Source organism: Drosophila bipectinata, chromosome XL (genome assembly GCF_030179905.1).
Source record: "Drosophila bipectinata strain 14024-0381.07 chromosome XL, DbipHiC1v2, whole genome shotgun sequence".
In the NCBI taxonomy this organism is placed as follows: domain Eukaryota; kingdom Metazoa; phylum Arthropoda; class Insecta; order Diptera; family Drosophilidae; genus Drosophila; species Drosophila bipectinata.
This window is the reverse complement of record NC_091734.1, coordinates 9,309,954-9,336,154: the sequence shown is the minus strand read 5'-3', so window position 1 is coordinate 9,336,154 and position 26,201 is coordinate 9,309,954. Positions and strand designations below refer to the sequence as shown.

The 26,201-nt window shown below is 39.6% G+C and overlaps 7 protein-coding genes across 9 annotated transcripts; 4 read left to right on the top strand and 3 right to left on the bottom strand.

The window, feature by feature from the left end:
* The first annotated feature begins 721 nt into the window (after positions 1 to 721).
* Positions 722 to 4,283, top strand: Rtel1 (Regulator of telomere elongation helicase 1). The gene is made up of 7 exons (XM_017254570.3): positions 722 to 1,858; positions 1,912 to 2,459; positions 2,519 to 3,182; positions 3,249 to 3,391; positions 3,445 to 3,577; positions 3,646 to 3,861; positions 3,927 to 4,283. Exons 1-7 carry the CDS (start codon positions 809 to 811, stop codon positions 4,146 to 4,148), a joined length of 2,976 nt encoding a protein of 991 aa, XP_017110059.2. The 5' UTR covers positions 722 to 808; the 3' UTR covers positions 4,149 to 4,283.
* A 165-nt stretch (positions 4,284 to 4,448) lies between these two features.
* On the top strand, positions 4,449 to 6,108 carry LOC108134297 (uncharacterized). The gene has a single exon (XM_070282669.1). The coding sequence runs from the start codon at positions 4,796 to 4,798 to the stop codon at positions 5,750 to 5,752; it is 957 nt and encodes a 318-aa protein (XP_070138770.1). The 5' UTR covers positions 4,449 to 4,795; the 3' UTR covers positions 5,753 to 6,108.
* On the bottom strand, positions 5,935 to 7,146 carry lin-52 (DREAM core complex component lin-52). 2 transcript variants are annotated; one of them, XM_017254568.3, is made up of 4 exons: positions 6,990 to 7,146; positions 6,741 to 6,923; positions 6,582 to 6,686; positions 5,935 to 6,516 (listed from the first exon to the last, which is right to left on the bottom strand). In XM_017254568.3, exons 1-4 carry the CDS (start codon positions 7,027 to 7,029, stop codon positions 6,362 to 6,364), a joined length of 483 nt encoding a protein of 160 aa, XP_017110057.2. In that variant the 5' UTR covers positions 7,030 to 7,146; the 3' UTR covers positions 5,935 to 6,361. The 2 variants fall into 2 exon arrangements, with proteins under 2 accessions (XP_017110057.2, XP_017110058.2); XM_017254569.3 differs by having other exon boundaries at positions 6,741 to 6,920; positions 6,990 to 7,122.
* Positions 7,147 to 7,774: 628 nt separating this feature from the next.
* LOC108134306 (N-acylneuraminate-9-phosphatase) lies at positions 7,775 to 13,528 on the top strand. Its single transcript, XM_043209891.2, has 3 exons — positions 7,775 to 8,280; positions 10,175 to 10,660; positions 12,078 to 13,528. The coding sequence occupies exons 1-3, from the start codon at positions 8,137 to 8,139 to the stop codon at positions 12,486 to 12,488; spliced, it is 1,041 nt and encodes a 346-aa protein (XP_043065826.1). The 5' UTR covers positions 7,775 to 8,136; the 3' UTR covers positions 12,489 to 13,528.
* A 1,893-nt stretch (positions 13,529 to 15,421) lies between these two features.
* Positions 15,422 to 20,468, bottom strand: MAPk-Ak2 (MAP kinase-activated protein kinase 2). The gene is made up of 4 exons (XM_017251072.3): positions 20,344 to 20,468; positions 17,002 to 17,586; positions 16,525 to 16,940; positions 15,422 to 16,457 (listed from the first exon to the last, which is right to left on the bottom strand). The coding sequence occupies exons 2-4, from the start codon at positions 17,558 to 17,560 to the stop codon at positions 16,350 to 16,352; spliced, it is 1,083 nt and encodes a 360-aa protein (XP_017106561.1). The 5' UTR covers positions 17,561 to 17,586; positions 20,344 to 20,468; the 3' UTR covers positions 15,422 to 16,349.
* A 102-nt stretch (positions 20,469 to 20,570) lies between these two features.
* Positions 20,571 to 21,937, top strand: bcn92 (LYR motif-containing protein bcn92). Its single transcript, XM_017251074.3, has 3 exons — positions 20,571 to 20,944; positions 21,006 to 21,126; positions 21,528 to 21,937. Exons 1-3 carry the CDS (start codon positions 20,865 to 20,867, stop codon positions 21,603 to 21,605), a joined length of 279 nt encoding a protein of 92 aa, XP_017106563.1. The 5' UTR covers positions 20,571 to 20,864; the 3' UTR covers positions 21,606 to 21,937.
* Positions 21,867 to 26,192, bottom strand: Pgd (phosphogluconate dehydrogenase). 2 transcript variants are annotated; one of them, XM_070282400.1, is made up of 3 exons: positions 26,072 to 26,192; positions 24,619 to 24,842; positions 21,867 to 23,281 (listed from the first exon to the last, which is right to left on the bottom strand). In XM_070282400.1, exons 1-3 carry the CDS (start codon positions 26,128 to 26,130, stop codon positions 22,068 to 22,070), a joined length of 1,497 nt encoding a protein of 498 aa, XP_070138501.1. In that variant the 5' UTR covers positions 26,131 to 26,192; the 3' UTR covers positions 21,867 to 22,067. The 2 variants fall into 2 exon arrangements, with proteins under 2 accessions (XP_070138501.1, XP_017106560.2); XM_017251071.3 differs by lacking the exon at positions 26,072 to 26,192 and adding an exon at positions 24,921 to 25,095.
* Between the last annotated feature and the right edge of the window lie 9 nt (positions 26,193 to 26,201).

The window sequence follows — 26,201 nt, the reverse complement described above, 5'->3', positions numbered from 1 at the left end:
TTATATTTTTTACAATTATTTTATGCACACTAATTTATTTTTTTCAATCGAGAAAAGGGTTTAAGGGTTGATGGTTTTCTTTTTCAGAAGTTACCGATTTACTCCCCAGCTCCATAGAGTGGGGATTTGAAGGATTCCCTGTAGAGTTTGAACCAAAAAGAGTTTGTTTCAGTGTAGAGTTGTAAAGAATCGGTAAATCTATGCATCAATATGATAATTAAGGATGCAGCTTCCACTTTATTTCATTAAAAAAATTATTAAAAATATTTTTTTAAAAATATTTAAAAAATAAAAAAATAAAATGAAATAAAATTTATTTCATTAAAAAAATTATTAAAAATATTTTTTTAAAAATAAATTTAGAAAAACTTTTTAAAATCTGATCCCAATATTGCTAAGCTATATAGGGTAACTTTTTCATCTTAGAAATAATCAAATTTTTAATAATATATAACATTAATACAAAAAAAATTAAAATTTGCAGTCCGCTAAGAATCAGCTGTTCATGGCGCCAAATGGGAATTTCAAACTTCGATAACAAATTCGATTGATAAATTATTGTACAAAAGGTTTGTTCTACAAAATTTGATTGTAAAATTAGCAAAGAAAAATTAAATTTAATAAATTGTTGTCTTAAAAATATAAATTAAGAATCTCTATTGATTTAAATAAATAAAATATTTTATTGAATCCTTAATAAGACTTTTAAATACCTTTCCGATAACTGTTATCGACTTTTGCCGCAACACATGTTCGGCCGGCTTTGGCGCCCAAAAATAATAAATATTATTTATTATTTGCCAACAAGATGCCGGAAAGTCTGATCGCCGGTATACCGGTGCACTTTCCCTTCGAACCGTACCCGGTGCAGCGGGCGTACATGGAGAAGGTTATCCAGTGCCTGAAGGATGGAACAAACGGAGTGCTGGAATCTCCAACTGGAACGGGAAAAACGCTGAGTCTGCTGTGCTCGTCGCTGGCCTGGATCAGGACTCGCCAATCGGAGCACCAGCAGCAGATGATTAAGCTGGACAAAGGTGCCGATCTGATGGGTGGAGGTGGCGGAGGAGGCCCGGAACTCTCGGATTTGGCCAAGACCATGGGCAAGGCCAACAATTGGGGAGTGCCGAAGGTGATCTACGCTTCACGTACGCACTCGCAGCTAACACAGGCCATGCGGGAATTGAAGCGCACTGCCTACTCCAACATGCGATCCGTGGTCCTCGGATCAAGGGACCAGCTGTGCATCCATCCGGAGGTTTCCCGGGAAGTGGGCAACTCCAACAAGGTCAATATGTGCAAGCTGCGTGTCCACTCCAAGACCTGTTCCTTCCAGCTGCGTGTGGAGTCGAAAAAGGATCATCCGGACTTTCGGGGGCCCAGCATCATGGACATCGAGGATCTGATTAAGGTGGGCCAGCGGCTCAAGATGTGTCCGTACTATGCGTCGAAGGAACTGGTGCCCCAGGCGGATATTACCTTCATGCCGTACAATTATCTGCTGGATCCAAAGGCGCGCAAGGCCAACAAGATCGAACTGGGCAACACGATTGTGATCCTCGACGAGGCCCACAACATCGAGAAGATTTGCGAGGAGTCTGCCTCGGTGCAGATCAAATCCTCGGACGTAGCCATAGCCATTGAGGATGTCACGCACATCATGAAGGCATTCGCCAGCGACTCGCCGCAGGACATGGCCGGCGATGAGCCAAAGGACTTTACCGTGGATGATCTCATGCTGCTCAAGGAGATGCTTCTGGAGCTGGAGAAGGCCATTGATGCGGTGGTGGTGGACAATCCCATTGATGGCGCCACCTATCCGGCCTCCATGATCTACGATCTTTTGGGAAAAGCCAATGTAAGATGGGGGAATCCACTTTCTGGATAAATATTTAATGTTTTCCTTTGTAGTTCACTTATGGAAACGTTGCCACTATAGTGTCCCTGCTGGACAAGCTGGTGCAGTATCTAATGGTGGCCTCCCAGCAGCAGATGAGCCTGCGCAAGGGCGGCAGCTTCACTATACTGAGCGATCTGCTCACCATTGTCTTTGCCAACAAGGAGAGTGTTATGAGCAAGGTGCACGCTAGCTTCAAGGTTCATGTCCAGGTGGAGGAGTCCAAACAGGCGCCGGGAAAGCAGGCCCCAGCCAAGCAGCAAGGCGGCTGGCTGAGCAAGGCAGCCTTAACGAATGGTTCCACTGGCAAGGTGGCCAAAATCATAAATTTCTGGTGTTTTAATCCGGGTTTCGGCATGGAACAGTTGCTCAACACCCAGGTGCGCAGTGTAATCCTCACGAGCGGTACCCTGGCACCGTTGAAGCCTCTGATCGCTGAACTGGCCATCCCGGTGGCCCAGCACCTGGAGAACCCGCACATTGTGGACCAGTCGCAGGTGTATGTGAAGATCATTGGCACAGGACCCGATCGTCAGCCTCTGATATCCAACTACACCAATCGGTGGGTTATCTGGCATTATCCTGGACTCTATCTTGAAGTAATCTCTCTTGTTCTTTCAGTGATAATCCTAAGTACATCAGCTCATTGGGACAGACCATTCTGAACGTCTCCCGCCTCGTTCCCGATGGCCTGCTGGTCTTCTTCCCCTCGTATCCGATGCTGAACAAGTGCGTGGATGCCTGGCAGGCCAGCGGCCTTTGGGCGGACATAGCCAGCAAAAAGCCTATATTTTTGGAGCCGCGTGGCAAGGATCAGTTCACCAGCACCATGGAGGAGTTCTACCAGGCCATACGCGACTCCAAGGGTGCCTGCTTCATGGCCGTGTGTCGCGGCAAGGTATCCGAAGGTCTGGACTTTGCCGATCGCAACGGTCGGGCGGTGATCATCACGGGTCTACCGTTTCCGCCGCTCAAGGATCCCAAGGTGATACTGAAGCGTCGCTATCTGGAGTCGAATCGCACCCGGGAGAATCAGCTCCTCAGCGGCAACGAGTGGTACAACCTGGAGGCTACCCGAGCCGTTAACCAGGCCATTGGTCGTGTGATCCGTCATCGTAACGATTACGGTGCCATTCTGCTGTGCGATTCGAGGTTCAAGGATGCCGCTCAGGTGCAGCAGTTGTCCAAGTGGATACGCGGACACCTCGGCGACAGGCCGCAGTGCTCACCCTTCGGCCCGATTGTCCGGGAGCTGCGTCAGTTTTTCAAAAATGCCGAAACCACTGTGAGTTGGAAGATGTCTTTAGAGGATTAGGGGATGGATGTCTCTAACAAAAGTAATCTCCCTTAGATGAAGCAGCCGGATGAGAGAGAATCGGGGACTCCTCTGGAGACGGTTATCAAAAAGGAGGACGAGCCACTGGCCCCCATCACGCAGATAAAAAGGGAACCAGGCTCCAATGCCACCTTCAAGGCGGCCAATGAAACAGCCATGTAAGTCTGGCCATGTCCTTGAAGTGGAAAACTTTTCAATAAATCATTTCCAGCAAAGTGGAGATGGCCAATTCCATAAAATCATGGTCACCGGCCGACTATGCCTGCGCCGCTGGACGAACGCTTGGCGGCTCGTCGGCGCCCAATGCCATGGATTTTATGAGTCGCTTGGACTCGAATGTCTCTGTAAGCGGAGGTCTTCTAAAGAAATGGGATACACTTCTCCTAATCCTTGATTTTGTATCCCCTTCCAGAGCATTGATTTTAATTGCATGGATAGCCGGAGTAGCTCCTCCGGTCTGGTGAAGATTCACAAACGTGAGCGTAGCTCTCCTCCTAGTTCATCCCAATCCTCCAGCCAGACAGCCAAGAAGCGTTACAAGCTAGTGGATAACATAAGCAGCATCAAGGTGGAGCCGCCGGAGGTGGAAAAGGTGGCGCCCGAAGCTCGGTCTGATTTCCTGCGAGAGGTGACTATATACATGCTAGAGATTATATTGATTCTATAATAATATATCCCTGTCTCCCCCATCAGTTGCGAAGTCTGGTTAGTCAGGATCAGTTCCGTGCCTATGGCCGGGCCTTGCTGGAGTACAAAGACGGCAGTGAGGACAAGTTTGAGGCCCTGATGAAGGTGCTCTTCGAGGTGTTGGTTGGTCCGCGATGTCGTTACCTTCTGGTGGGAATGCGAAAGTATTTAAAGGCGGAACACAGGACGGAATTCGATTTAAGATTAGCCAAGCTGGAGAAGATCTAGTTTTTTTTTTTTTTTTTTGTGGGTCGGGAGTCCTGGGGTTTCCAAAATAAAAAATAATTCTTTAAAAATAAGGGATGAAATTTAAAAGATGGCAAGTTGGCAGGCTGCATCGTGAAATACATCTGCAAAGTGCAGCCAGGGCGCCGCATCCAATAAGTTCATTGCCAAACGGCCACATCCCACACACAGCCACATGCCGTATCCGTGTCCCAAATCGGAATACGAGCCCGAATACGAGCCCCCCCACGAAAGACCCGAACGGTACGACAACTGATGGCAAGTCCATCCATTGGGACGCACTCGCGTGGCAACAATCGTCCAGTTCGGAGCTCACGCAGCGGCTGCAACGGCACTACTACATCCTATATAAATAATAAACATATCTCTATATATAGGGGAAGGATATAATCGTATAATAGGGTAATAGGTATAGGTTGTGAGGAGCAAGAGGAGCGAAAGGAGCGCCAGGAGCTAGGACTCTGTCAGGAGGAGGCAGGCCATCCATTTAATTTGGTTTGTCGCACTGGGGCACGCAGTAAGTTGATTTTGTACTTGCAACAAGTTAAGGTGGCTGGCTGGCTGGTACGTGCTTTCCAGCGAGGTGACCTTGGCCTAGTTGCAACCTTAATTGCATTTGCCGTCAGCACATGGTCGAGGAGGTTGGTTGTTTGAAACAAACGGGCATTGTGGTCGCCATGCCCAGCCAGGTTGCAACCAGCACCGGAAATCCAGTATCACCGCTCCAGCAACAACAGCAACACCAACAGCAACAGCAGCAACATCCACAGCAGCAGCAGCAACAGCAACAGCAGCAGGCACAGCAGCAGCAGGCACAGCAGCCGCAACAGCAGCAGCACCACCCACAACAACAACAACAGCAGCAATCACAACAACATAAGCAACAACAGCAGCAACTTCTCCAACAAAAGCAGCAACAGCAGCAGCAACAGCAACATCAGGCCCTGCAACAGCAACATCAAGCCACACAACAACAATCGCAGCCACATCAGCAACTTCAGGCTCATCAGCAGCAACATCTCCACCAGCAGCAGCAGCAGCAGCAACTCCATCATCAACAGCAACAACAACAACATCACCAGAAACAACACCAACAACTCACCAGCAACATGAGCATGCTGACCGTGAAGGGGGGTCGCTACTTGTGGACCGATCGGGAGCTATTGATGCACTTGCAGAACTACACTCCCCTGATACTGTTGATCGATTTTGTGGAGAAGACTCGCACCAAGCGCTTCTACGAGAGCTCCGAGCGATACGAGATCCTCATGCTGGTCTTCATCATGCGGAAGGGGGCGCCGTTTTGCGAGAACAAGCGCTTCCCGGCCGAGTACTGGGTGAATCTATCCGTCGGACCGATTGCCGAGGCATTTGATCGGCTGCAGGCCGCCATCGATATACCCGATCCGCAGCTGCCGATCCACATGAGCGTCACCGATCTGACCAGCTGGAAGCAGATGTTCGACCTGGCCATGCTGGACATCCGCCGGTTCGCCTACTACACCGATCCGTTGCAGCTGGCCGATGCCGGGGTCTTTAATCGTATCACGTTCGAGCAGCGTTTCGGAATGCAGTGGCAGGAATGAGGGTCACTGAGCCATGGGATTGATACAGGATACCAACTATAGGTTACTCGAGCACGGCCCAGAGCCAACCAAAAAGTATTAAGCACAAAAAAACACACACACGTCCCAGAACTGTAGGGTAGGTCGGTAATTCAAGGATATCTTTAATTTAAGTTTATTTTTTGTAATTTAAACAGAATATGTTCTTTGGCCAACGAAAAAGTGAAAGAAAAACTTGACATTTGTTAGCAAGATACTTTAAAATAACTATCTAATCTTGGTATATAAACTAAATCTTATTTCCCTTTTTGCGACCCACCTTACAATCATTATAGGTGTTGAATGTTAAGTTAAAAAATGCATGCATAGTGGAATTTTACAAACTATACTGTGCCTTCTTGACCTCCCAACCCTGGCCACCAGCCATCTTCCCCCTTCTGGTTCCACATCCATGGCAATATCGTGTAATCGTGTTAACGTAGGACCCAAAACTGCTTTAATTGGAAATAAACGTTAGTTATTGTTGCAAAATGACTCGTGTTTTCATTATTTTAACACCGACTTGATGTATATATTAACCTATTTAGAATTAATTTTAACAATTAAGAGTTTAGGGACGTTACCAGGGCATCACGTTTGCCTTTTGTGCATACGCTCGCGATCAAAGATGCCCAACAGCTTGCCGCGGGTCATCTCCTTGGCCTCGCGCAAGCCCAGCTGGTAGATCTCATCGTGCATTGACTTAATCTTCTCCACCAGCTGTTCCGGTGTGAGTTGGCTCAGCTCTAGAAGTTATCAAGAATTCGTGATGCGGAATAAGCAATGTCTGTCCGTTTATTTTGGTACTTACTGTGTATCTTGGCCATGTCCTCGGGGGTCAGATTGTTGCCGAAATCCACACTGGGCGTATACATGGGCGTATCGCTCATGGTTAGGAACTCATCCATGCCGGGAACTGCAAAAATACGTTAAAAATGGCGCCAACTGAGGCACGTTTTATGGTACTCACATCGTTCGGGCCACTGGACTGGAGATTCGCGCAGCGTCTCCATGGAAATGAGCTCATCCTCCGGGGAGTCCTCCTCCTGGTCCTTGATGTCCTGGTGCGGCTCCACGCCGGACAATCGTGCCTTTCTCATCGCTGACATCTCCGCATTAATTTTGATATCTTGTTCCTTTCTCAGAAGGGCTTCTGGGGGTATGCCGACGAAGAAAAGCAAGTTAGTTTTATTTTTTTGTACCTTAATTATCAACTCACCTGCCGAGTAGACCTCTATGTTGGGTGTGAGCTTGTGCATCTTTGAAAAACTTGCTATTTGTTTGGGTAAATAAAATAATTAAAAAGGCGATGCAATGCCAAAGCTGCCACCTGGTTGAAGTAAATGCAGTGCTGCCCACCCGTTACCAGAGTGCCACGCGTAATCGTCTATCGATTCCAGTATGCCAAAAAAAAAGTTCGTCTTGCCATTCATTTTTTATTATTGGCAAACAATAAAAATTATTAGTCTCATTTATTTTTTTTTAGTTTTGAAAATTAAATTTAGCATGCATTGCAAATGTAAAATTTAAGTTGTTTTAAAGAGTGCAGGTTGGTGGTATTAAGTTAGAAAGGAGCTCAATGGACATCGCGGTCTCTGTTGCTCTCACGGGTAAATAGAAACAGTGCCATCGAAAAGTGTCATACCTTGTGCCCGCCAAAACTAATTAAGCTCGTTAAAGCTTTGTATAAATTAAATATTATACTTAAAAAAAAACAGTTTAATCAACAAAGGCTTTAAATTTATTAAAGCTTCATAATTTTTGGAATTTTTTGGATAATTGCTAAAAAAAAAGCTAATTAATTTTTTTTGAAAACACATGACAACACTAGTGACAGCGTGCAAAGACTTTCTATTGTCAGTGTGGAGCGCGGGGCACTTTCTTTTGTTCCATCCCTCTGCTCTCGGGCTTTCACTAACCGATTATATCGTATTATCGTGAATGAATCATTTTATTGAAGGAATATCGATAAATGTGTTATATATGATATGTTATCAACAACCCTACTTTCAGTCACTGGCCCGCTCTCACTCTGACTACATTCACATTCACCTGTTCCGTTCCGTTCCGCTCCCCTTCTTTCCAACTTAATTACGTTCACGACCGTTTTTTATTTTGGTTAGCTTTAGTTGCTGTTTTATTGTGACTTGATACAATTGGCGCCAATTTCAAAAACTGCCTATAGAGTTGATATCCTCTACAAAAAAAAAACAAATCTATGAAAACTTTCGAAAAAAACCCAAAACCAAAATAAACGAATTAAATAAAAAAAAAAACGTTTCGGTGATCCGTTGACCCGCTAACCCCTTCCGCTGGTGAAACCCGACCGACCGACCGACCGACCCCCTTGTGCTCGTGAGACTCTGATGGCAGCAAGCAAATTCCCCTCCAGTTCAAAAACAGCCGCCACTCACTTCGAAGCGACATGTGCGAAGATCTCGGCCTTTTATTTTGACCTGGACAATACATTAATACCCACAAGAGCCGGCGATTCAAAAGCCATCAGAAAGGTGAGTTATTTCTGAATAAGAAATTCCATTATTATCCACTACCCCTTCAGAAAGCTAACCCCCCAAACACCTCCCCTTCCACCCCCCATTGGGGTGGGGTGAAAGTGCGCAGCTCCGATAGAAAATTTTCCACTCGCCCGCCCGCAATGGTTACGTATACGAAAAATCCCGCGATAGCACACCATGCTTCCAAAAAAAAAATACAAAATAATAAAAATAAAAATAAAAAGAAATTCGGTTTGTTTACTTTTGTGGCCATGGACTTCTTATCTTTTTTTTTTTTTTGTAAATAACACGTGAAGGCCTTTGGCCAAAATGTCATGTCCAAAAAAAGATTCGATAGTAAATGCAACTGTATGTATATAAAAGAGAGAATATATGTACATATATTTAAAGTAAAAGAAACGCATTCTGTTGGTCTTGCAGTTTTTTTTATCAACCATGTCTGCAAAATGACCTCTAAAATGGTAAATTCTGGGCTTTCCATTATGGACTTCTACCGATTCTATCCTATCACTAAGAACTTGAAAATCAAGCTTTCTTTCTATCTTATCTGTAATGCCTTTTTATAGACCATGTCTAGAGAAAGAGATATAGTGTGTATATCTCTTGAAATATTTATAATGGTCTCTGTAGGAACTAGGAAGTGCCATTTTAAAATTACAATAGAAATATTTTTGGCAAGAACTTGAGATATATCTTATATGAAAGGGGTTTAAAATCTTTTTAATATACATATATCTTATATAAAGAGGTTTTTAAAATTATATTCTATATCTTATATAAAGGTTATTCAACTTTTTAAAATATAGATCTTATAGGAAAGGTTTATTAAACCTTAAGATCTTGTATAGTATATCTTTCATTAAAGGTCTTTAAAACCTTTAAAATATATATCTTATATAAAGAGGCTTTTAAAATCATATCTTATAAGTTATAGAAAGGTTTTAAAACTTTTTAAAATATATATCTTATAGGAAAGGTCTTTAAAATCTTTAAAACTTTTATATATCTTTCATAAAAGGTCTTTAAAATCTTTTGAAGCTATATCTTTTATAAAGAGGGTTTTAAAATCATATCTTACAAGTTATAGAAAGGTTTTTGACGCATTTTAAAACATAGATCTTATAGGAAAGGTCTTTAAAATCCTTAAAATCTTCCATATATCTTTCAATAAAGGGTTTTTAAAGGTTCTTGAATCTTTAAAATATATATCTTATATAAAAGGCCTTTAAAATCTCTTTAAACTTACATCTTATAAGAAAGTTCTTAAATATCTTTTAAAAACAAAAGCAAAGACCTTAAAATGCCTAATTAAGAGCCCTTTATCTAGATATATAATAAGACCTCTTTGTCTGATTTTGGTTACCATATCCAGTGACCTTTTGACCCACATAGCTCTAAAGTTTACCCAGCCTGTTCACAATTTATTGTTGATTTTATCATTCCACCAAAAAATCGAGCCACACCCCGTTTCAATTATTGAAATTCATGGGGCGTAGCATTTCCTTCCACACGATGGGAGGGGGTATGATGATCTTACCTTAAAATCTTAAAAATAAACAATGATTATCATTATTTATTTGTTTATCAAGTGAGCACATAGTAGTCTAAGTTGTGGAATTTTTTTTAAACTTTTAGCAATATTCTTATATTTTTTTTAAGCGGAAAGTGTGTGCTGTAATAAGTATTATAAGTATTCTGTGTATTATATGATATTTCAATGGCAGTTTGATCAATGCACTGATACGAGATTGATTGCGGCATAACATTCGATTAGGTAAAGACACTGAAAAATGATTTCCATTAGAATCTATTACTTATATTGTAATATTTCCTTTTCAAAACCCATTGCTGATAACATGATTCTTTTTTTGTTGTGATTCATTATTAGCTCGCAGATGTTTTAGAGTCGCAATACCAATTCAATAAGGATGACGCCGCCCAGGCCACCCAAAACTTTCTCAAGGCCTTCCGACGTTGCCCGGACAACTCGCAGACCTCGCTGGATTCGTGGCGCACCCACTTGTGGCGGGAATCGTTACCCACGCGCCACAAACACCTCGCCGAACAGATCTATCCCCAGTGGCTGAGACTGAGGTATCGCTATCTGGCCGTTCCACCGGATTATGTCCAGTTACTGCTCCGTATGCGACAAGCGGGCTATGCCCTCGCCCTGATCACGAACGGACCCTCGAATGCCCAGTGGGAGAAGGTGGCCAAGCTGCATGTCCGGGGCTACTTTGACTGTGTCCTCGTCTCGTCCGATCTGCCGTGGGAGAAACCGCATCCGGAGATCTTCTATGCGGCCTGCAATTTCCTCAATGTCAAGCCGCACGAGTGCGCCATGATTGGCGACAAGCTGGAAACAGACATCAAGGTAATGAATCACCCGCCACCTAAATTGCCTTTAATAAGGGTTTTCAGCGAAAATATACTCGGGATTCCCAGGGTATATCTCTTTTGAGGAAAGCTACGTGACAGGTGGTTTTTAGGGGGCTTTTAGACTCTTGAGATTATATGGGGTTCGGTAGTGAAATTTTTTGATATGGGGGATTTGATAAGATATTCTTGATTATTTTTTATTATTTAAGTTTATAGATATGTGATTTTATTTACTTTGATATATGGTATTATTATTATTTCTTTATTTTTTAGTTTTTTAGAAGATTTTTATTCAAAGATTTATTATGTTTGTTAGTAGAAAGATTTGTATTCTGTATATCAAGCCATTATATGATATATTTTAGCTTTAAATATCTCGAAAGAAACGCACAAAGTACCAGGTATCATATAGTATGGAAATAATGAGTATTTTTTTCATTGGGAGGCTGTATAGATTCTTATTTTTAGATTATTTATATAGATTCATTAAACTATATTAAGATTACGACGATTATTTAAGATATAGGCGACTTTATGATGTATAATAGATGTTTTGTCAATAATCTTAAAATGAAAGGAAGAAAGACGGGAAAAGTACCGGGTATCATATAGTTTTTGAGTTTTTATAAACAAGACTTTATAGATTCTTATTTTAGTAAGGTAAATGTATATTATAATATACAATGTATGTATTAGAAATGACTCCTATAAAACTTCAATACCCGGAAAAAAGGCAGAAAGACTACAGGGTACCATAAAGTCTATAAAAAAGTAAGCTTTTTTACCTAATAAAGGTCTATAGGACATAATATTATTATTTGAATAATACTATAATTATATGAATATATCATGTATAAATATTAAGTTTTAAAAATTTGTATGATCTATTATTTTGCCAAAGTTTCTGGAAAAATTAAGGAAGAGTATTGGGTATCACGTAGAGTATTGAATTACTTCCTTGAAATTAAGGAAGAGTATTGTGTACTGGGTATCATATAGTCTATACAAATTTTATAGTTTTCCCCTGTTAATCACCCTCATTAAAAAAGTTTAACAATTAGCTGATAAAAAATATGAATCACTTTTAAGTTGGCAAACTTTAAACAATTTTCAGTTAATAACTTCCAAAATAAAACAAACAAATAATCGCTTGCAAAGCTTTAAGAGTTTATTTTTAAACATTTTATGAACTTTTAGAAAGTAAAACGCAAATAACGATGCAAGGTTTAAACGTCATCGGGCAGGAAATAAGTTTCTAAAAATAGAATAAATTATTCGTTAAAGCTAAAAATATAAAAAAAAAGGAAAACAAACGAAAATTCTTAACAATTGACAGGCAGAAAAAGTGAAAAGTTTTCTTTTTAAAATGAAAATTACATAATAATTAAAGAAATATTTTTGGTAATTTTTAGGGTGGACACTTGGCACAGTTGGGACTTACTTTCTGGACGCCGCTGAGCAGCAGCAGTTCGGCCGCCCAGTCCCTGGAGGATGTGGAGTACAGGCCGCACGTGAAGCTGGGCAGTCTGCTGGAGATTTACAAGTACTTCCCGCGCCTGAATGCCGTTGTACCGCCGGACACGCCCACATCCTTGCGTCGGCGGGGCAGCCAGATGAGCGGCGGCGTCACCGGCAGCGGTAGCAGTAGCAGCAGTTCCAATACCAACTCCAGCGGAAGCTGCGAACCCTGTGCCGGCACCTCGCATCATCATCATCATCAGCAGCGGCACCACCACCAGTGGGTATATCGGCGAGGTGGATCCCTGCCGGCGATGGATTGCTCCAATAGCGAGGCGGAGAACAGCTGCGACAGCTTCCTGTAAATTAAATCGAAAAGCAAAAAAGCAAGATCCAGGATCAGGAATCATAATGGAAAATGTACCTTCAGTTTACAAAACTACAAACAAACAAAAAAATAAAGCAACCTATGGAATATAATTAGAGATGAGGATGCACGAAGAGATCAGAGGAAAAGAGAAAGAGAGTTGGAAGAAAGGACATTAAGTCTAAGCTCTGGTGGAAGAATTGGAAACGCATGCAGGAATTTAAAGTTCAACTATTAGCGGGAAAGGCCCGGAGTTACTGGTGAATCTCGATATCTGCCATTAAACTAAAATTAAGGCTAGAACAGAAAATATATATGAAACAAAAATAAAATAAAATTAAAATTAGCTAACAAGAAAATGGACAAAAAAAAACAAAATGAATAAATATTGAAAATGTAGACAGGATAATAGCGAACCAAATGTATTTTTCTAAGCCAATTTTCTGTCACATATTCTTTTTTTTTTGTAAATTAATACGACACTTAAGGCAACAACTGAAAAAACTAAAAACAAATCAAGAATTATGGAAATGATATTGTAAACTAAACCAAAATCAAAACCAGAAATCAAGCCACACACACCACACAAAAAAAAAACAACAAAAAACCTTTTTTTCAGAATGATATGATATGGAAATGTATGTGAAAAAAAATTTAAAAAAATGTTAACTATTGTCTTAGTCGTAGATTTTAGCTGATACCATTAGTTTAGCTGCAGGTTCGAATCTCATCTTGATATTTGAGCTTAATGAATTGTTATTTGCAAAGAAAATTGCAAAAAAACCTCTTCCAATATCCCCTATATAGTCCCCGTACCTTGAGAACCTCTTCCAATATCCATTCCCTTCACATATTGTTGGTTATTCCGCACACCCACTCACTCGATCGAACCACACTGATGACACAGATGATATAGATGGTATAATAATGATATATGATATGGTATATGAATGATGTATGGACATGAATATGTATTTCGCAGCACTGTTGATCATGAATATGAATATGAGCAATAAAATGACACTTGAAAGCCACAAAGTATTCAAAACTTTTAATATGGAGGGGTGTTTTGGGGGGAAAAATATAAACAATTAACTTTATAGGGGGTATCTTTATATATTTGATATAAAAAAGTGATTTAAAATTGCCACAAGTTTTTCTTGCTTTTTTAAAGATTTATTCTCTATATCTCTATTCTTGTATTATTATTCTTTCATCTAAGTCTCTTTTCTTTAAGATTTCTAAGGTCTCTTAAGATCTTAAAACAAATGACGGTATATATTACCCATATTTATTTATTATTATTATTGTTTTATATATTTTTTGGTTGATTAAAATATGATCTTGAGTACCTATATAGTACCTTTGGGATATCTTAAGCAAATGTTACTAATGATCAACATCATTAATCATCAATTAAAAAAAAAATCACTTTAAAGATATAATCCTTTTTACAAAAGGTTTCAGATCAGTCTAAGATTATCGTGAAACTATACACTATATATTTATTTACCCTAAACACAATATAAACCTAAAACTCTATACTTTCTACTCCTATATCAGCTATACTCCTACTTTAGCTATATAAACAAGAAAGACTACTTCGGGCATAGCCAAAGTTTATATACCCTTGTAGTTAGGTGGCAGTTTATGTTATAAGATAATATAGGATGGGATATATATTGCAAATATTGGATATACTTGGCCTCAGAAGTTAAACCTTTAAATAATCTCTTATAATTTGGAAAAAGTCCATAGCTTCTATCTTCAAAAACACCTAGTTCATGGCATTTACGATTAATCAGTTACTTATGTTATAGGGCAGTTATCTTATAACTTTCGGATATAACTTCATGATAATACAACAAAAAATTAAAGCAACAAAAATTACAATAAGAACCAAAACATATAACACCATAAACACAATCACAATCACAATTACAATCAAAAGCACCAAAGACAAACAAGAAAAATAAACAAAATTTCACAAAAAAAAAATAATTTTTTTTTCAATTTTCGGGTCTGCTTAAGTGCCACCTATGAGAATCGAGGAGGAGGGCGCTATATTTAATTAATTACAATTAAATTATTTTTAATTAAAAAAAAAAAAATAAAATAAACAATTATTTCCTCGATTTTCGGGCCTGCTTAGGTGCCACCTATGAGAATCGAGGAGGAGGGCGCTATTTTTCATTAATAATATTTTAAGATTTTAATAAATAGTGACTAAATTAAAGCATTTTTTGGAAGGTTAACATATCAAAAGAGGAGATAAACCCTAACTATTTAATGCTCTTGGACTTCTAGGCGCCCTGTAAAGTAGGAAATATAACTAGAAGTGTTTACATTTTTAGATTTTTTAATTTATAAACAAACATGTTTTCCTTTACAAAATTAAGGTAATTTAAGGAAGGAATGCAAGGAAATATGGATATATTTACATTACATTAACCACCAAAATTATAATACCCAATAAAAGGGTATAAAAAGACTTCTTCCAACCATCTTGTTTATAAAAGATAGAGTATCGAGTACTGACCCATAGCTTTATGTTTGTATTATATTGAGCTATTTTGTTTAAATTGTAAGATCTTGTAAGATATACAATAGATCTCGGTATAAATTACCCAAATTTATGTATAATTATTATAAAATATTTATATTCAGTTAGGATTAGAAGATGATCTTTAACTAAATTACCTTCCGAATAGGAAAATCACTTTTAAGATATAAAGATTTTCAAACAAGGTTCCAGATCAGTCTGAAAAGATCCTGAAACCAGATATTATATATTTCATAACCCAACCTAGGACTCTTAATTTTCAAACCCCATATCATCAAAAAGAGAACTCTTCTAAAACAGCCATCTCTTTCTAAATCATGAACAAGATCAAATATCCCCCAACTTCCATTAATAAATAATAAGTAGACTTGTTTTCGATTTTAATCATAGTAAAATAAGCATGATTTGTTGTTTTTATTTATATATGTATGGGGCTTTGTTGGTTTGTTTGTTTCTTGTATTATTATTTATTTATTTATTTATTGTTTATAGTAGACTACAAATACGCTATACGGTAAAATGGTATATCGCTTGCAGAGTCAGCAAATAAAGTTTTACAACCAACACAGAACATCAACTGGTTGTTGTATTTATAATTGATTTTTTTTTTAATATTTAGTATTATTGTTGTTTTCTCTTCTCATATATATACCATACATACATATACACACACGGAATATACATATATATATTATATATAATTATAATCAAACTCACATAAATGGATATTAAAAAAAAAAAAATAATGAATTACAAAGTTACAGATTACATTTTTTTGATTTTTTTTCTTCAAAATTTCTGAAACCAGAACAACGAGACATTTGAAAAAATTCTTGTGGCTAAGCTTAGCTTTGCTCTTGGCTTTTTATCTCGATGTTTCTCGATTTGTTATACATTTTTTTCATATTTTTAATAGTTTCCTTTAAAAAAAAGAGCACTTTTCAGACTACAAAATACCCTAAGAACCGTTTACTGGAAATGGATTATACATACAGATAATGGACAATACAAAAAAAAAAAAAGTGGAAAACGTAACGTAACAAATTTAAAATAAAAAAAAACATGGAGCTGTTTTTTTTCTTTCAAAAGGTTATAGTCGTTATAGTTATAGTAATAATAGTAGTAGTATCAGCATTTCTCTGCTGTCGTCGTAGTAGTTTTCCTCTTAAGTGTTAAGACACGGCCCGTCCGACATTATCCTTATCTCCCGATTGGCCATATAGGTATTACTTTTTAGCTGTTTTTTCTTTTCTTTTGTTATTATCTGGTTGTTGTTGTTGTTGTTGATTTAGTTTTTTAGTTTCGTGTTGCATTGGCCGCATATAATTTCTCAATTTCCTCAATTTTTTTCCTACGCTTCGTTAGCAAAGGATTATTTGACTTGTCCAGAGCTTTAATTTGCATCTAAATGGGATTAAAATAAAGTACGTATTAGAGTAATCTGTTGTAAGAATGATATCCAATGACATACCTGATCGTAGTCCACACGCATGGTGGCCAGTGAGCGTGTCATCTCTTCCTGTACTTCCGGCCAGGCCTCCTCGGTCTCCTTCAGCATCCGGCCGGTGCAGAGCGGCGTCTGGGGCACAGCATTGAACTGGGCAATCCAATTGTTACGGATAACATCCTGGATGCGCAATCGCTTGCTGGGATCAACATTCAGCATGCCCTTGATCAGATCCTTGGCCGCCTGGCTAACGTTCGTCCATTCCGGATCGGGAAAATCGTATTGGCCGGTACGGATGCGTTTCTTCATGCCGGGCGATATGGCCAGGCCATGGTTGCTGTAGAACGGCGGGAAACCGCACATGATAATGTACATGACGACTCCCAGCGACCAGATGTCACAGCTCTTATCGTACTTCTCCGGGCCGAGTACTTCGGGAGCTAAAATAGAATAAACTTTGTTAAAAAATGTATAAAATATTTAAAAGTTTAGAGTACTAACCAACATAGTAGGGCGTATAGCAGGGCGTCTGCAAGGTGTCGTTGGAGAAGGTCTCCTTGGCGAAACCGAAATCCGTCAGCTTGAGAATGGCATTCGGCTGGGAGGTGGTGTACAGCAAGTTCTCCGGCTTCAGATCTCGGTGCGCGATATCCCGACTGTGCAGATAGTCGACCGCCGCACAGATTTCGTGCATGATCTGTGCCGCTTCACGTTCCGTGAACGCTCCATCGGCTTTGTCCTGAATTCGTTGGAACAGTTCACCGCCCTCCATGCACTCCATCACCACCAGCAGGCACTTCCGTCCGCTGTACGTATTCTCGTAGACATCGATGATGTTGACAATGTGCCGACATCCGCTCACCCGCCAATGGAGATCCACTTCGCGGCGCGCCTTCTCGTTGTCCAGCAATACCTTGAGGGCATAGTTCTGTTTGGTGCGACGATCGGTGCACTGGACGACCTTGCCGTTGATTCCAAGGCCGAGCACTGTGTCCGAGATCTCGTAGTCGTCCACCAGGGGACTGGTCTTCGGTTGCCGTTGGTTCTGCAGCGATAGCATTTTGGTTTATGGATCGGGGGCTCTAGCTGGAAGTGGAAGAAGGTCATCGTATTATAAAGGGTTTGTATATACCATAGAGAGCTTATTCTTCGGGAGGAATTTGAATTTATCGATAACCAATCGAAATTATCGAAATTTGAATCCAATCAAAATGCATTTATAAAGTAGAAGAAGTTATGATTATGGTATTATATCTCCATACACTTCTTTTAAAAAGCTTTTCATGATATCTTCTTTTAAACTTTTTAAAGATTTAAATTCAAATAAAAGACCGATAACTTATCCATATTTTTTTCTTTAAAAAAATTGCTTAACTTTATAATAACATTTTTATTCAGATTTTATGGTTTATGGGATAAGGACTCTACTTAGATATATTAATATGTTGTGTACTTTTTTAAAAATTAAAGTAACCATAAATTATCGATACTTTATCGATAGATTTTGTTTCAAAAAATTCCCAAGAAATGTTTTTCAACAAAAAATATTCCTAGAATTTTTTGGAATTTGAGCTCTTCTTATTTTAAAATGTTTTTCCATCCATAGTTTCCTTTATCTTTTTTAAAAATGTATCAATATACCCGATAGTTTCTGTTTCAAAACAAAAACACCCCATAAGAACTGTGTATTTATTTTGAAAAGCTTTTTCCTGTACGGTTTATTTATAAAAATGTGTCAATTGCGAAACAATGTCTCATTAAACATTGAACTCATTCCAAATGAATTACTATAGTTGCCCATTTATGAACCAAAATAATACTTTACAAGAGACCTGTGTTGAAGGAGAATCGATTAATAAATGTGTGCTAACTAAAAAAAACATCACGCTTTTTATCTTGTGCGTTAAAAGTGACACAGCAGCAGTAGCAGCTGGTGGCTGAAGGCAGGAGGGCAGGGAGGGCATTTACTTATTCAACTAGTTAGCTGGAACGGCCTAAACAAACATTCATTAATTATCATTTAATACACTCTTTATTTGGGGCCGACAGGAAGTGCAGCCGACAGCGCCAGGACTGACAGGGTTTCTAAATATAAATGTTTAACAAGAAATCTAAGAAAATTCGATATTATATAAAAAAATTCTTTGAAATATGTTTAGAAAAAAAGCATATACAATGGAAAGATTCAATAAATATTTAATGAAGATATTTCCGTTTTTTTTTAAAGCTGTTTGAAACAAAAAACCCCCATGACGTAAGTCGCAGGTTTGAGCTTGGACCCACGCTCAGTAGAGTAACCCAATTGGCCGTAAACTATATAGCGGGTTTGTAAATCATTATACCCCCATGGGGGGAGTAAAAAAATAAAAATAAAAAAGAAATATAAATGGGAAAAGTGGTCCCCCAGATAACAAAAACGTAGCAACCGATAATATCATCAGGGGAATCGTAGAATCGTGGCGAGAAAAGGGCAAAATAAGCACGAAATGTACTTCCAGAAAGAAAACAAAAAAAAAAAACAACAAAAACCCGATCCAACGATTTGCGAATCTACAGCCTATGCAGATTTTAAAACCCCAAGACTGGGTCTTCGATCTCCGATTCGATTCAAATTGTATGCAAGGGGAGGGGATGGGAGTGAAGGGGGAACTAATTAATCCCCACTCGCTGCATATTTTCACAGCTCGACTTTCCGCTATTTTCCGGGGAAATCGTCCAACGGAATATTACACAATTTACGGGGAAAAAAACGGTTGGAGCTCGCCCAGGGGCGGCAATGATAAACAAAATTGGAAAAAGGGGGGGTATTTAATAGCAAATTTAATTATTATTCAACAAGTGGTTATTTTTAATCGGGTTTTTTTTTAAATAATTTTGTAAGTTATAATTGAAAAAACAAGATATCATAATGACTAAAAATTGAATCACAAAACATGGAAATTTTTTTCAAAAATCCTACTAGCTTGTTATTAAAGATTAAATGATTAATTATAAATTTATATTTATCTTTCAAAAAAAAAAAAAGTATAGTACTATAATCGTAGTATAATAGTAATATACTCTAATTGATAACAAATATTTTTATTTTTAAAAAAGGGTTTCTTTTTCCCCAAAATATCCCTTTACCACGCCCCTGATAATTGCATATGTTGAACGAACGCTATCGGGGCGTTAGGCAATCGGTATCGCCTAATATCGATAGCTATGGTGGGGCAGGTGCGGGTGCGGGTGGGTGGTGGTAATGGTGATGGTAGGTCGGTTGTACCGAGGCGGATGGAGAGAGGTAGGGTGAGAGAGAGAGAGAGGGAGAGAGCGATCTGATGAAATTGATGGCCCTGGATTGTTATTGTTTATTTCAAGCACATTACGCATTGCACAGCTTGGGCTGAACCGAAAAAAAACACAATCACCTTTTCCGTTTTTTTTTTTTTGTTTTTTGGGCCTCCTGTAAAATTAACTAATTAACGCGTATTTTACCACCACACACACACACACACACACTCATACACCTGCAGGCACACACACACACGCACACACAGAGACGATACTCGGGCCATACAAATGCAAACAATGCGTCATGTTTTCTCACTGGTAACTAGTATTTCCTATTTTATTTTCATTTTTTTCTCATCGCTGAGGTGCACCGTCTTTTGGCCATCACAATACGAGAGGTGAGGATGGGCGGAAGGGGGGAGTGAGGCCAGAGTGAAAAGGTTTTATCTTGTTATCGCCTGGCCGTGGTCCAGTTTTTCTCAACTTTTAACCCAGCGGCTTTTCCAGCGCCGCGTTGCACCGATCTTGACTTTTCATCTTATCACCTGCTATTCAGCTGCTTTTATTTACCTTTTGGGTATTTGTTTGGTAGCGTGCTAGATGTGACGAACGAAAAAAAAGAACGCAACCCGAAATTTATAGTTAAAACTATCGGTGCCCGTGCGGCCAGTGTGCCCGTATCTGGCGATCTGAAGAATACCGGGTTGCGGCTTGAGATTTCGATACTTATCGAACTATCGAATAATTTGTTTACTAACTAAATTTAGTTAGCTTGGCAAACTTTGTTAACTTTAATTAGTTTAGGCGCGCCACACAAACATATATTTAACTCTCTTCAAGACAAGCTCCTGTTACTCTTTGCAAAAAAATACCGCACTTAAGAAACAGCTGTTTATGGTATTTTTGTGCCCCAGGTGGCGGGTATTTTCCGGCATGTAATTTTTTATGTCATCAGGCGGCCAGTCCAATAAGCGCGGAACTAACCAACCCCGTGATAAAAGAAACACCGGTGTTATCAATTAAAAACAGTTTTCTAAAGGCAGTAGTTGATATTCCTGCCACCCATTAAACAGTCCTTACAACGCGCCAGGATGTCCACCCGTCGCCAGGCAATCACTCTCTATAGGAATCTGCTCCGCGAATCGGAGAAGCTGCCCTCCTATAACTTTAGGTAATTATGGTGAAATAGAGCCATTGTCTTATTTGAATAGCCTATAACTATGATATTCTAGAATGTACGCCGCCAGGAAGATACGGGACACGTTTCGCGCCAACAAGACTATTCGGGATTTCGAGGAGATTGATCGGCAAATGGCCACGGGAAAGCAGAATCTGGAGCTGATACGTCGCCAGGTGAGTGAGTGGCATGTGGCCGAGCTTATCAGCTGTCAGCAGTGATGTGGAAAGTTTCTCCTCTGCTCCTCACCATCATAGTACTTAATAATTTAATTAATTAAATGATTAAAAATTTTATAAAAGGGATCTTTAAAGAAACTTCTCCCTTTGATGGAGCTTCTAGGGTTTCTCATTGGGTTTTTGTTTTCTTAAAAGCCCTTTCTTGAGAATTTGTAAACAGATTCGAACCAAATCCATGAACACAAGGAAGACTTCATCGTTCCATATGATATTCTTTAAATAAACAATTATTCGTAGTCCCCCCCCAAATGGGAGCATATGTATACTTTTTCCCGCCACTGCTTATCACTGGGTTTTGAGTTTATTAACCCCTCTGAATCGTTAAAAAAAAAAAACAGGTCATCATTGGGCACTTGTATACTACCGACAAGCTGGTCATCGAGAATAAGAAAACCCTGAAGCCATCGGATGATTGAGAAGCTGGAGATATCCCAATAGCTGGAGAAGCGTTAGTTGATGAGAGTACAATGGCCAATGGACAGGTGGCGGCGGCGGCGGCGGCGATGGCCAAGGGCAGGATGAATCAGGAGCAGGAGACACAACTCGAAAGACTCTATCCACAACATACTACACTACACACTGCACACACACACACACACATTGTTGATTCTAATTATATAAGCGAGATCGAGATGAGGAGAACTATGTAGGAATCAAACCAAGGAACCCAGAGATCATTTGCTAGCAAAAAAACACCAATTTAATTTTATGTTTAACAACAAAATGAAATTATATGTACATACATATATATATACTATATTATTAATGGTATAAATAAGTACTAAAGTACTCAGAAAAAAAAAAAAACAGACACCAGCTTATGACATGGAATGTGAGTGCAGGGAATTACTAAAGCAGGCGGGGAGAGCAGAGGTGCCCTATGCCTGATAGGTGCTGGCAGACACATTGCCGCCGGTTCCCGTCCAGTTGGTGTGATGGAATTTGCCCTCCTGGCCGAGCAGCTCGTAGGTGTGGGCACCAAAGTAGTCGCGCTGGGCTTGCAGCAGGTTGGCGGGCAGCTTGGAGGTACGGTAGCCATCGTAGAAGCTCAACGCGGTGGACAGAGCCGGCACAGGAATGCCCCAACGGAAGGCATTGGCCACAACCTCGCGCCACGAGTCCTGGCCCTGGGCGATGGCGTTCTTGAAGAACTCATCCAGCAGCAGGTTGGTCAGCTGGGGCTGCGACGTGTAGGCATCCTTGATGTTGCCCAGGAAGACGCTGCGGATGATGCAACCGCCGCGCCACATCAGGGCAATGCCGCCGTAGTTCAGACGCCAGTTGTTCTCGCTGGCCGCCTCGCGCATCAGCATGAATCCCTGGGCGTAGGACACGATCTTGGCGCAGTACAGGGCATGCTTGATATCGTTCAGGAACTTGGGTACATTGTCCACCTTGGGCTTGACGGTGGGTCCCTTCAGGACGGTGCTGGCACGGACACGCTCATCCTTAAGGGCGGACAGGCAGCGCGAGAACACCGCCTCGCCGATTAGCGTCACCGGAACACCGTACTGGAGGGCAGCAATAGCTGTCCACTTGCCAGTTCCCTTCTGTCCAGCGGTGTCGCGAATCCTCTCCAACAGATACCCCTTGTTGTCCTTGTACTTCAGAATGTCCCTGGTGATCTCAATGAGGAAGGAGTCCAGTTCAGCAGAATTCCATTTGCCAAACTCCTCGGCCATCTGTTCAGCCGAGAGACCCAGAGCCGTCATGATGTGGTAGGCCTCGCAGATCAACTGCATGTCACCGTACTCGATGCCGTTGTGCACCATCTTGACAAAGTGTCCGGCACCGCCATCGCCCACCCACTCGCAGCAGGGCTCACCGTCGGCCTTGGCGCAGATGGCCTGGAAGATGGGCTGGATAATGGGCCAGGCGGCCTCATGGCCACCGGGCATAAGAGAGGGACCATGACGGGCACCCTCCTCACCACCGCTTACACCGGAGCCGACGTAGAGCAGGCCCAGTTTTTCCAGTTCCAGGCAGCGCCTGGAAGTGTCCTGGTATTCAGAGTTGCCACCATCAATGATCACATCGCCGGGCGTCAGCAGGGGCACCAGTTGCTTAATGAAGTCATCCACAGCACTGCCAGCTGGAAAATAATTTAAATAAAATATAAAATTTAAAAAAAAACTTTCATATATTTTCAAGAGAATATGACTAAACTTCATTCATATCGGAGAAGGTCAATTGGTTGATTTTGGAAAGTCACTGTTCTGCTTTGGAGGTCACCCCGAGGCGTCCCTTGTCGGGTGAGCACTTCTCCACCAGCTCTATGGAACCAGATAAGGCCAACTGGCGATAACATTGATCTATCTATCTAGCGGTCGTTTTTATTTCATTTAATAGCAAAGGTTCAAGTTTTTTTTTTTTAGTAATATTCTAGAAATATAAAAAACTTTAAGAACTTAAACTGATTCTATCTGTATGACCTACACTGTATCTGAACAAGGGATCGTTATGAATCATTGATTTCGAAAAAAAACGACTAGGAAGGTCGTTTTCGGGACAAACGAAATCTTTGAAAGAATGGTTTTCGATTATTTTGAATCCCGAGGAAATCCCCTCTAGCAACAGTCATCTATTGTGAATGACCTATAATGAATGTCAGAGTCTGCCGTTGTCTGGCGTTTTAGTTTTTTTTTTTTAAACAAACATCTAGGTAGGGAATGAAGGTGGAGATAAGCCGGCATGCCTATATTAACATACGAGCTAGAGGTGGGTGTTTAGAAAAGATTATGATGTGTGTGAATAATAATTATTAAGTAATTATAGTAAGTAAACTCAACCATTTTTATAGATTTTTTATAAAAAATAAAGACTAGTTTAAAAAAAAACCTAGTTTAAATTGAAAAATAAATAGTTTTTAAGAGGAAATTGTAGCTATTAAAATAAACAATTTTAATTATTAATTTTTATTAATAGAAATCCATTTTATATAATATATTTTTTAAATTTCTTTATCTTTAAATCAAAATAATTGTTATATTTTTCAATATATCGTATCACTCTCTGCTCCCATCTCTAGACAAACTACCATTTCTAAGCTTGCCGCGACAAAATACAAACTAAGCTTTTGATAGCGTTCAAGGCAAAGTATTGCAGATGCTGTTTCCGCTCAACCTTCCTCTCTCTCTCTCTCGCTCTCTTTTTACCTACTTTCATAAATATATCACCTCTCATGCTCTTCTTCTTTCTTTTGCATATTGCAATGAACTCAAACGTCATACAAAAGCAAAAAAATAAAAGCTAATACAAAAAAAAAATGAAATCGCAAAAACAGCAAAAAATCATTTGATGACTTTGCTTTGACTTCCACTCACACGAGGCACACTCACACACACACACACACGCACTCTATTGCACAGGTGAGCTTACAACATCAGGTTTTTTTGGAAAGTCATAACAACAACAACAACAAAAACTCACCCTTGACCAGCAACATGACTTTGCGTGGCCTTTGAAGCTTAGAAACCATATCCTCCAACGATTCGGCGCCAATCACATTAGTGCCTTTGGCCTCGTTCTCGAGAAACTCTTTGACCTTGGAGACGGTGCGATTGTAGGCGCAGACCACAAAACCCTTCTCGTCCATGTTCAATATGAGATTCTGGCCCATTACGGCCAGGCCAATAAGAGCAATATCAGCTTTTCTGCAAAGACAATAAAAATAATTTGGAAATGCAAAGTTTAATGATCTTTTCATGCGTTTTTTATTATTTTTAACTTACCCGCTCATTTTTGTGTATAATTGTTGTTTTTTTATTTCACAAAATAATTTTGTTGTAAATGTAAAAAGTCTGCTTAATATTTGATTTGTCGTTTTGTTTGTTAATCGAGCGAGTGCTCTGGCCCGTGGCGTGAGTGAAACTGACGCTCGCCGGCTAACGCGAAACGATAAATGCCAAAAAAAAGTGCCAGCGAAATAGAGAGCTTTTCGGCCTGATCGGAAGAGCTTTTTGGTTTTTGGGGGAGGCGGGAGGGGGGTCAACACAGTGAGCACTCTCCACCTTGAGCCGCCCTCTAGTCTTCAGTTGCCGTTAGCTTTTGTCTCGTTCTCTCGATCACGCACAGCTGATGTGTGTTCACTGTACGTGTTGTTGTTGTTGTTGGAGGTGGGGGAGAGGTTAAGGAGAGTGAGCACAATTTACCCTTGACACTTGAAAAAAGAAGCTTTGATTATTCTACAAGTTTCTATGGCCATGTTTTGTGAGACCCCAATAAGGGTTAACACTTACACTAATCTATAAGTTTTTAATATTAGAAATATTAAAAAACAAAAACATGATAGTTATTTTTAAATATTTTATGGAATAGTTACTAAATTAAAGCTTTTTTTGGAATGTTACATGCGCAAAATAACGGTAAAATTTGAGTCTCAATTGCTATTGTACTTCTAGGCGCCCTTAAAAGTAGGCAACGATAAATAAACATGTTCTTTCCTTTAGAAACTTTAAAAGAATTAAGTTATAATATTGGTATAGTTATTAATTTATAATATAAATCGTTTTTAAAATTCCAAAGCTTGTAGCTGCGTTATTATAAAAGGTATAGCATTTCAAATCGTTCAGGTTATAAGGCAGCTATAGGATTATAGGCGGCAGATCCCTATGCCTAATTCCATAAAAAGTCTCAATCTTTTTCGAAAATCTTTAAAACTGAGATACTAATTTGGAAAGAAACATACAGAAGGACATATGGACTACATATATTGACTATATCGACTCAGAAGGTGATTCCGATCACAAATATATATATTTTATAGAGTCAGAGATGTCTACTTCAATCAAAATTGTGAATACCCTCTGCAATAGTATAAATACTATTATATATATAATCTAAAAATAATTATTTAAGTATTTTTAAGCTAAACTTTACTTACATTTTTCGAAAACATGTGAGAAGCCTAATTATAAAATGAACTTTTGATTTTGGTTTCATTAGACAACAAAAAAGACTGTTTAATATATAACAACACTTCTTTCAAAGCTTACTTGACCAAAAATTATGGA

Coding starts and splice junctions, on each gene's coding strand:
- LOC108134306 (XM_043209891.2), top strand. CDS start 8,137: ATGGCAGCAAGCAAATTCCCCTCCAGTTCAAAAACAGCCGCCACTCAC. Junction 8,281..10,174: donor ATTCAAAAGCCATCAGAAAG/GTGAGTTATTTC, acceptor ATTCATTATTAG/CTCGCAGATGTTTTAGAGTC. Junction 10,661..12,077: donor AGCTGGAAACAGACATCAAG/GTAATGAATCAC, acceptor GGTAATTTTTAG/GGTGGACACTTGGCACAGTT.
- Rtel1 (XM_017254570.3), top strand. CDS start 809: ATGCCGGAAAGTCTGATCGCCGGTATACCGGTGCACTTTCCCTTCGAA. Junction 1,859..1,911: donor ATCTTTTGGGAAAAGCCAAT/GTAAGATGGGGG, acceptor TTTCCTTTGTAG/TTCACTTATGGAAACGTTGC. Junction 3,578..3,645: donor GCTTGGACTCGAATGTCTCT/GTAAGCGGAGGT, acceptor ATCCCCTTCCAG/AGCATTGATTTTAATTGCAT.
- Pgd (XM_070282400.1), bottom strand. CDS start 26,130: ATGAAACCAAAATCAAAAGTTCATTTTATAATTAGGCTTCTCACATGT. Junction 24,843..26,071: donor CTCACATGTTTTCGAAAAAT/GTAAGTAAAGTT, acceptor TTGTCTTTGCAG/AAAAGCTGATATTGCTCTTA. Junction 23,282..24,618: donor AGTCATGTTGCTGGTCAAGG/GTGAGTTTTTGT, acceptor ATTATTTTCCAG/CTGGCAGTGCTGTGGATGAC.
- MAPk-Ak2 (XM_017251072.3), bottom strand. CDS start 17,560: ATGCTATCGCTGCAGAACCAACGGCAACCGAAGACCAGTCCCCTGGTG. Junction 16,941..17,001: donor CTATACGCCCTACTATGTTG/GTTAGTACTCTA, acceptor ATTCTATTTTAG/CTCCCGAAGTACTCGGCCCG. Junction 16,458..16,524: donor TGCGTGTGGACTACGATCAG/GTATGTCATTGG, acceptor AATCCCATTTAG/ATGCAAATTAAAGCTCTGGA.
- LOC108134297 (XM_070282669.1), top strand. CDS start 4,796: ATGGTCGAGGAGGTTGGTTGTTTGAAACAAACGGGCATTGTGGTCGCC.
- lin-52 (XM_017254568.3), bottom strand. CDS start 7,029: ATGCACAAGCTCACACCCAACATAGAGGTCTACTCGGCAG. Junction 6,924..6,989: donor CATAGAGGTCTACTCGGCAG/GTGAGTTGATAA, acceptor GCATACCCCCAG/AAGCCCTTCTGAGAAAGGAA. Junction 6,517..6,581: donor GGACATGGCCAAGATACACA/GTAAGTACCAAA, acceptor GATAACTTCTAG/AGCTGAGCCAACTCACACCG.
- bcn92 (XM_017251074.3), top strand. CDS start 20,865: ATGTCCACCCGTCGCCAGGCAATCACTCTCTATAGGAATCTGCTCCGC. Junction 20,945..21,005: donor CTGCCCTCCTATAACTTTAG/GTAATTATGGTG, acceptor ATGATATTCTAG/AATGTACGCCGCCAGGAAGA. Junction 21,127..21,527: donor TGGAGCTGATACGTCGCCAG/GTGAGTGAGTGG, acceptor AAAAAAAAACAG/GTCATCATTGGGCACTTGTA.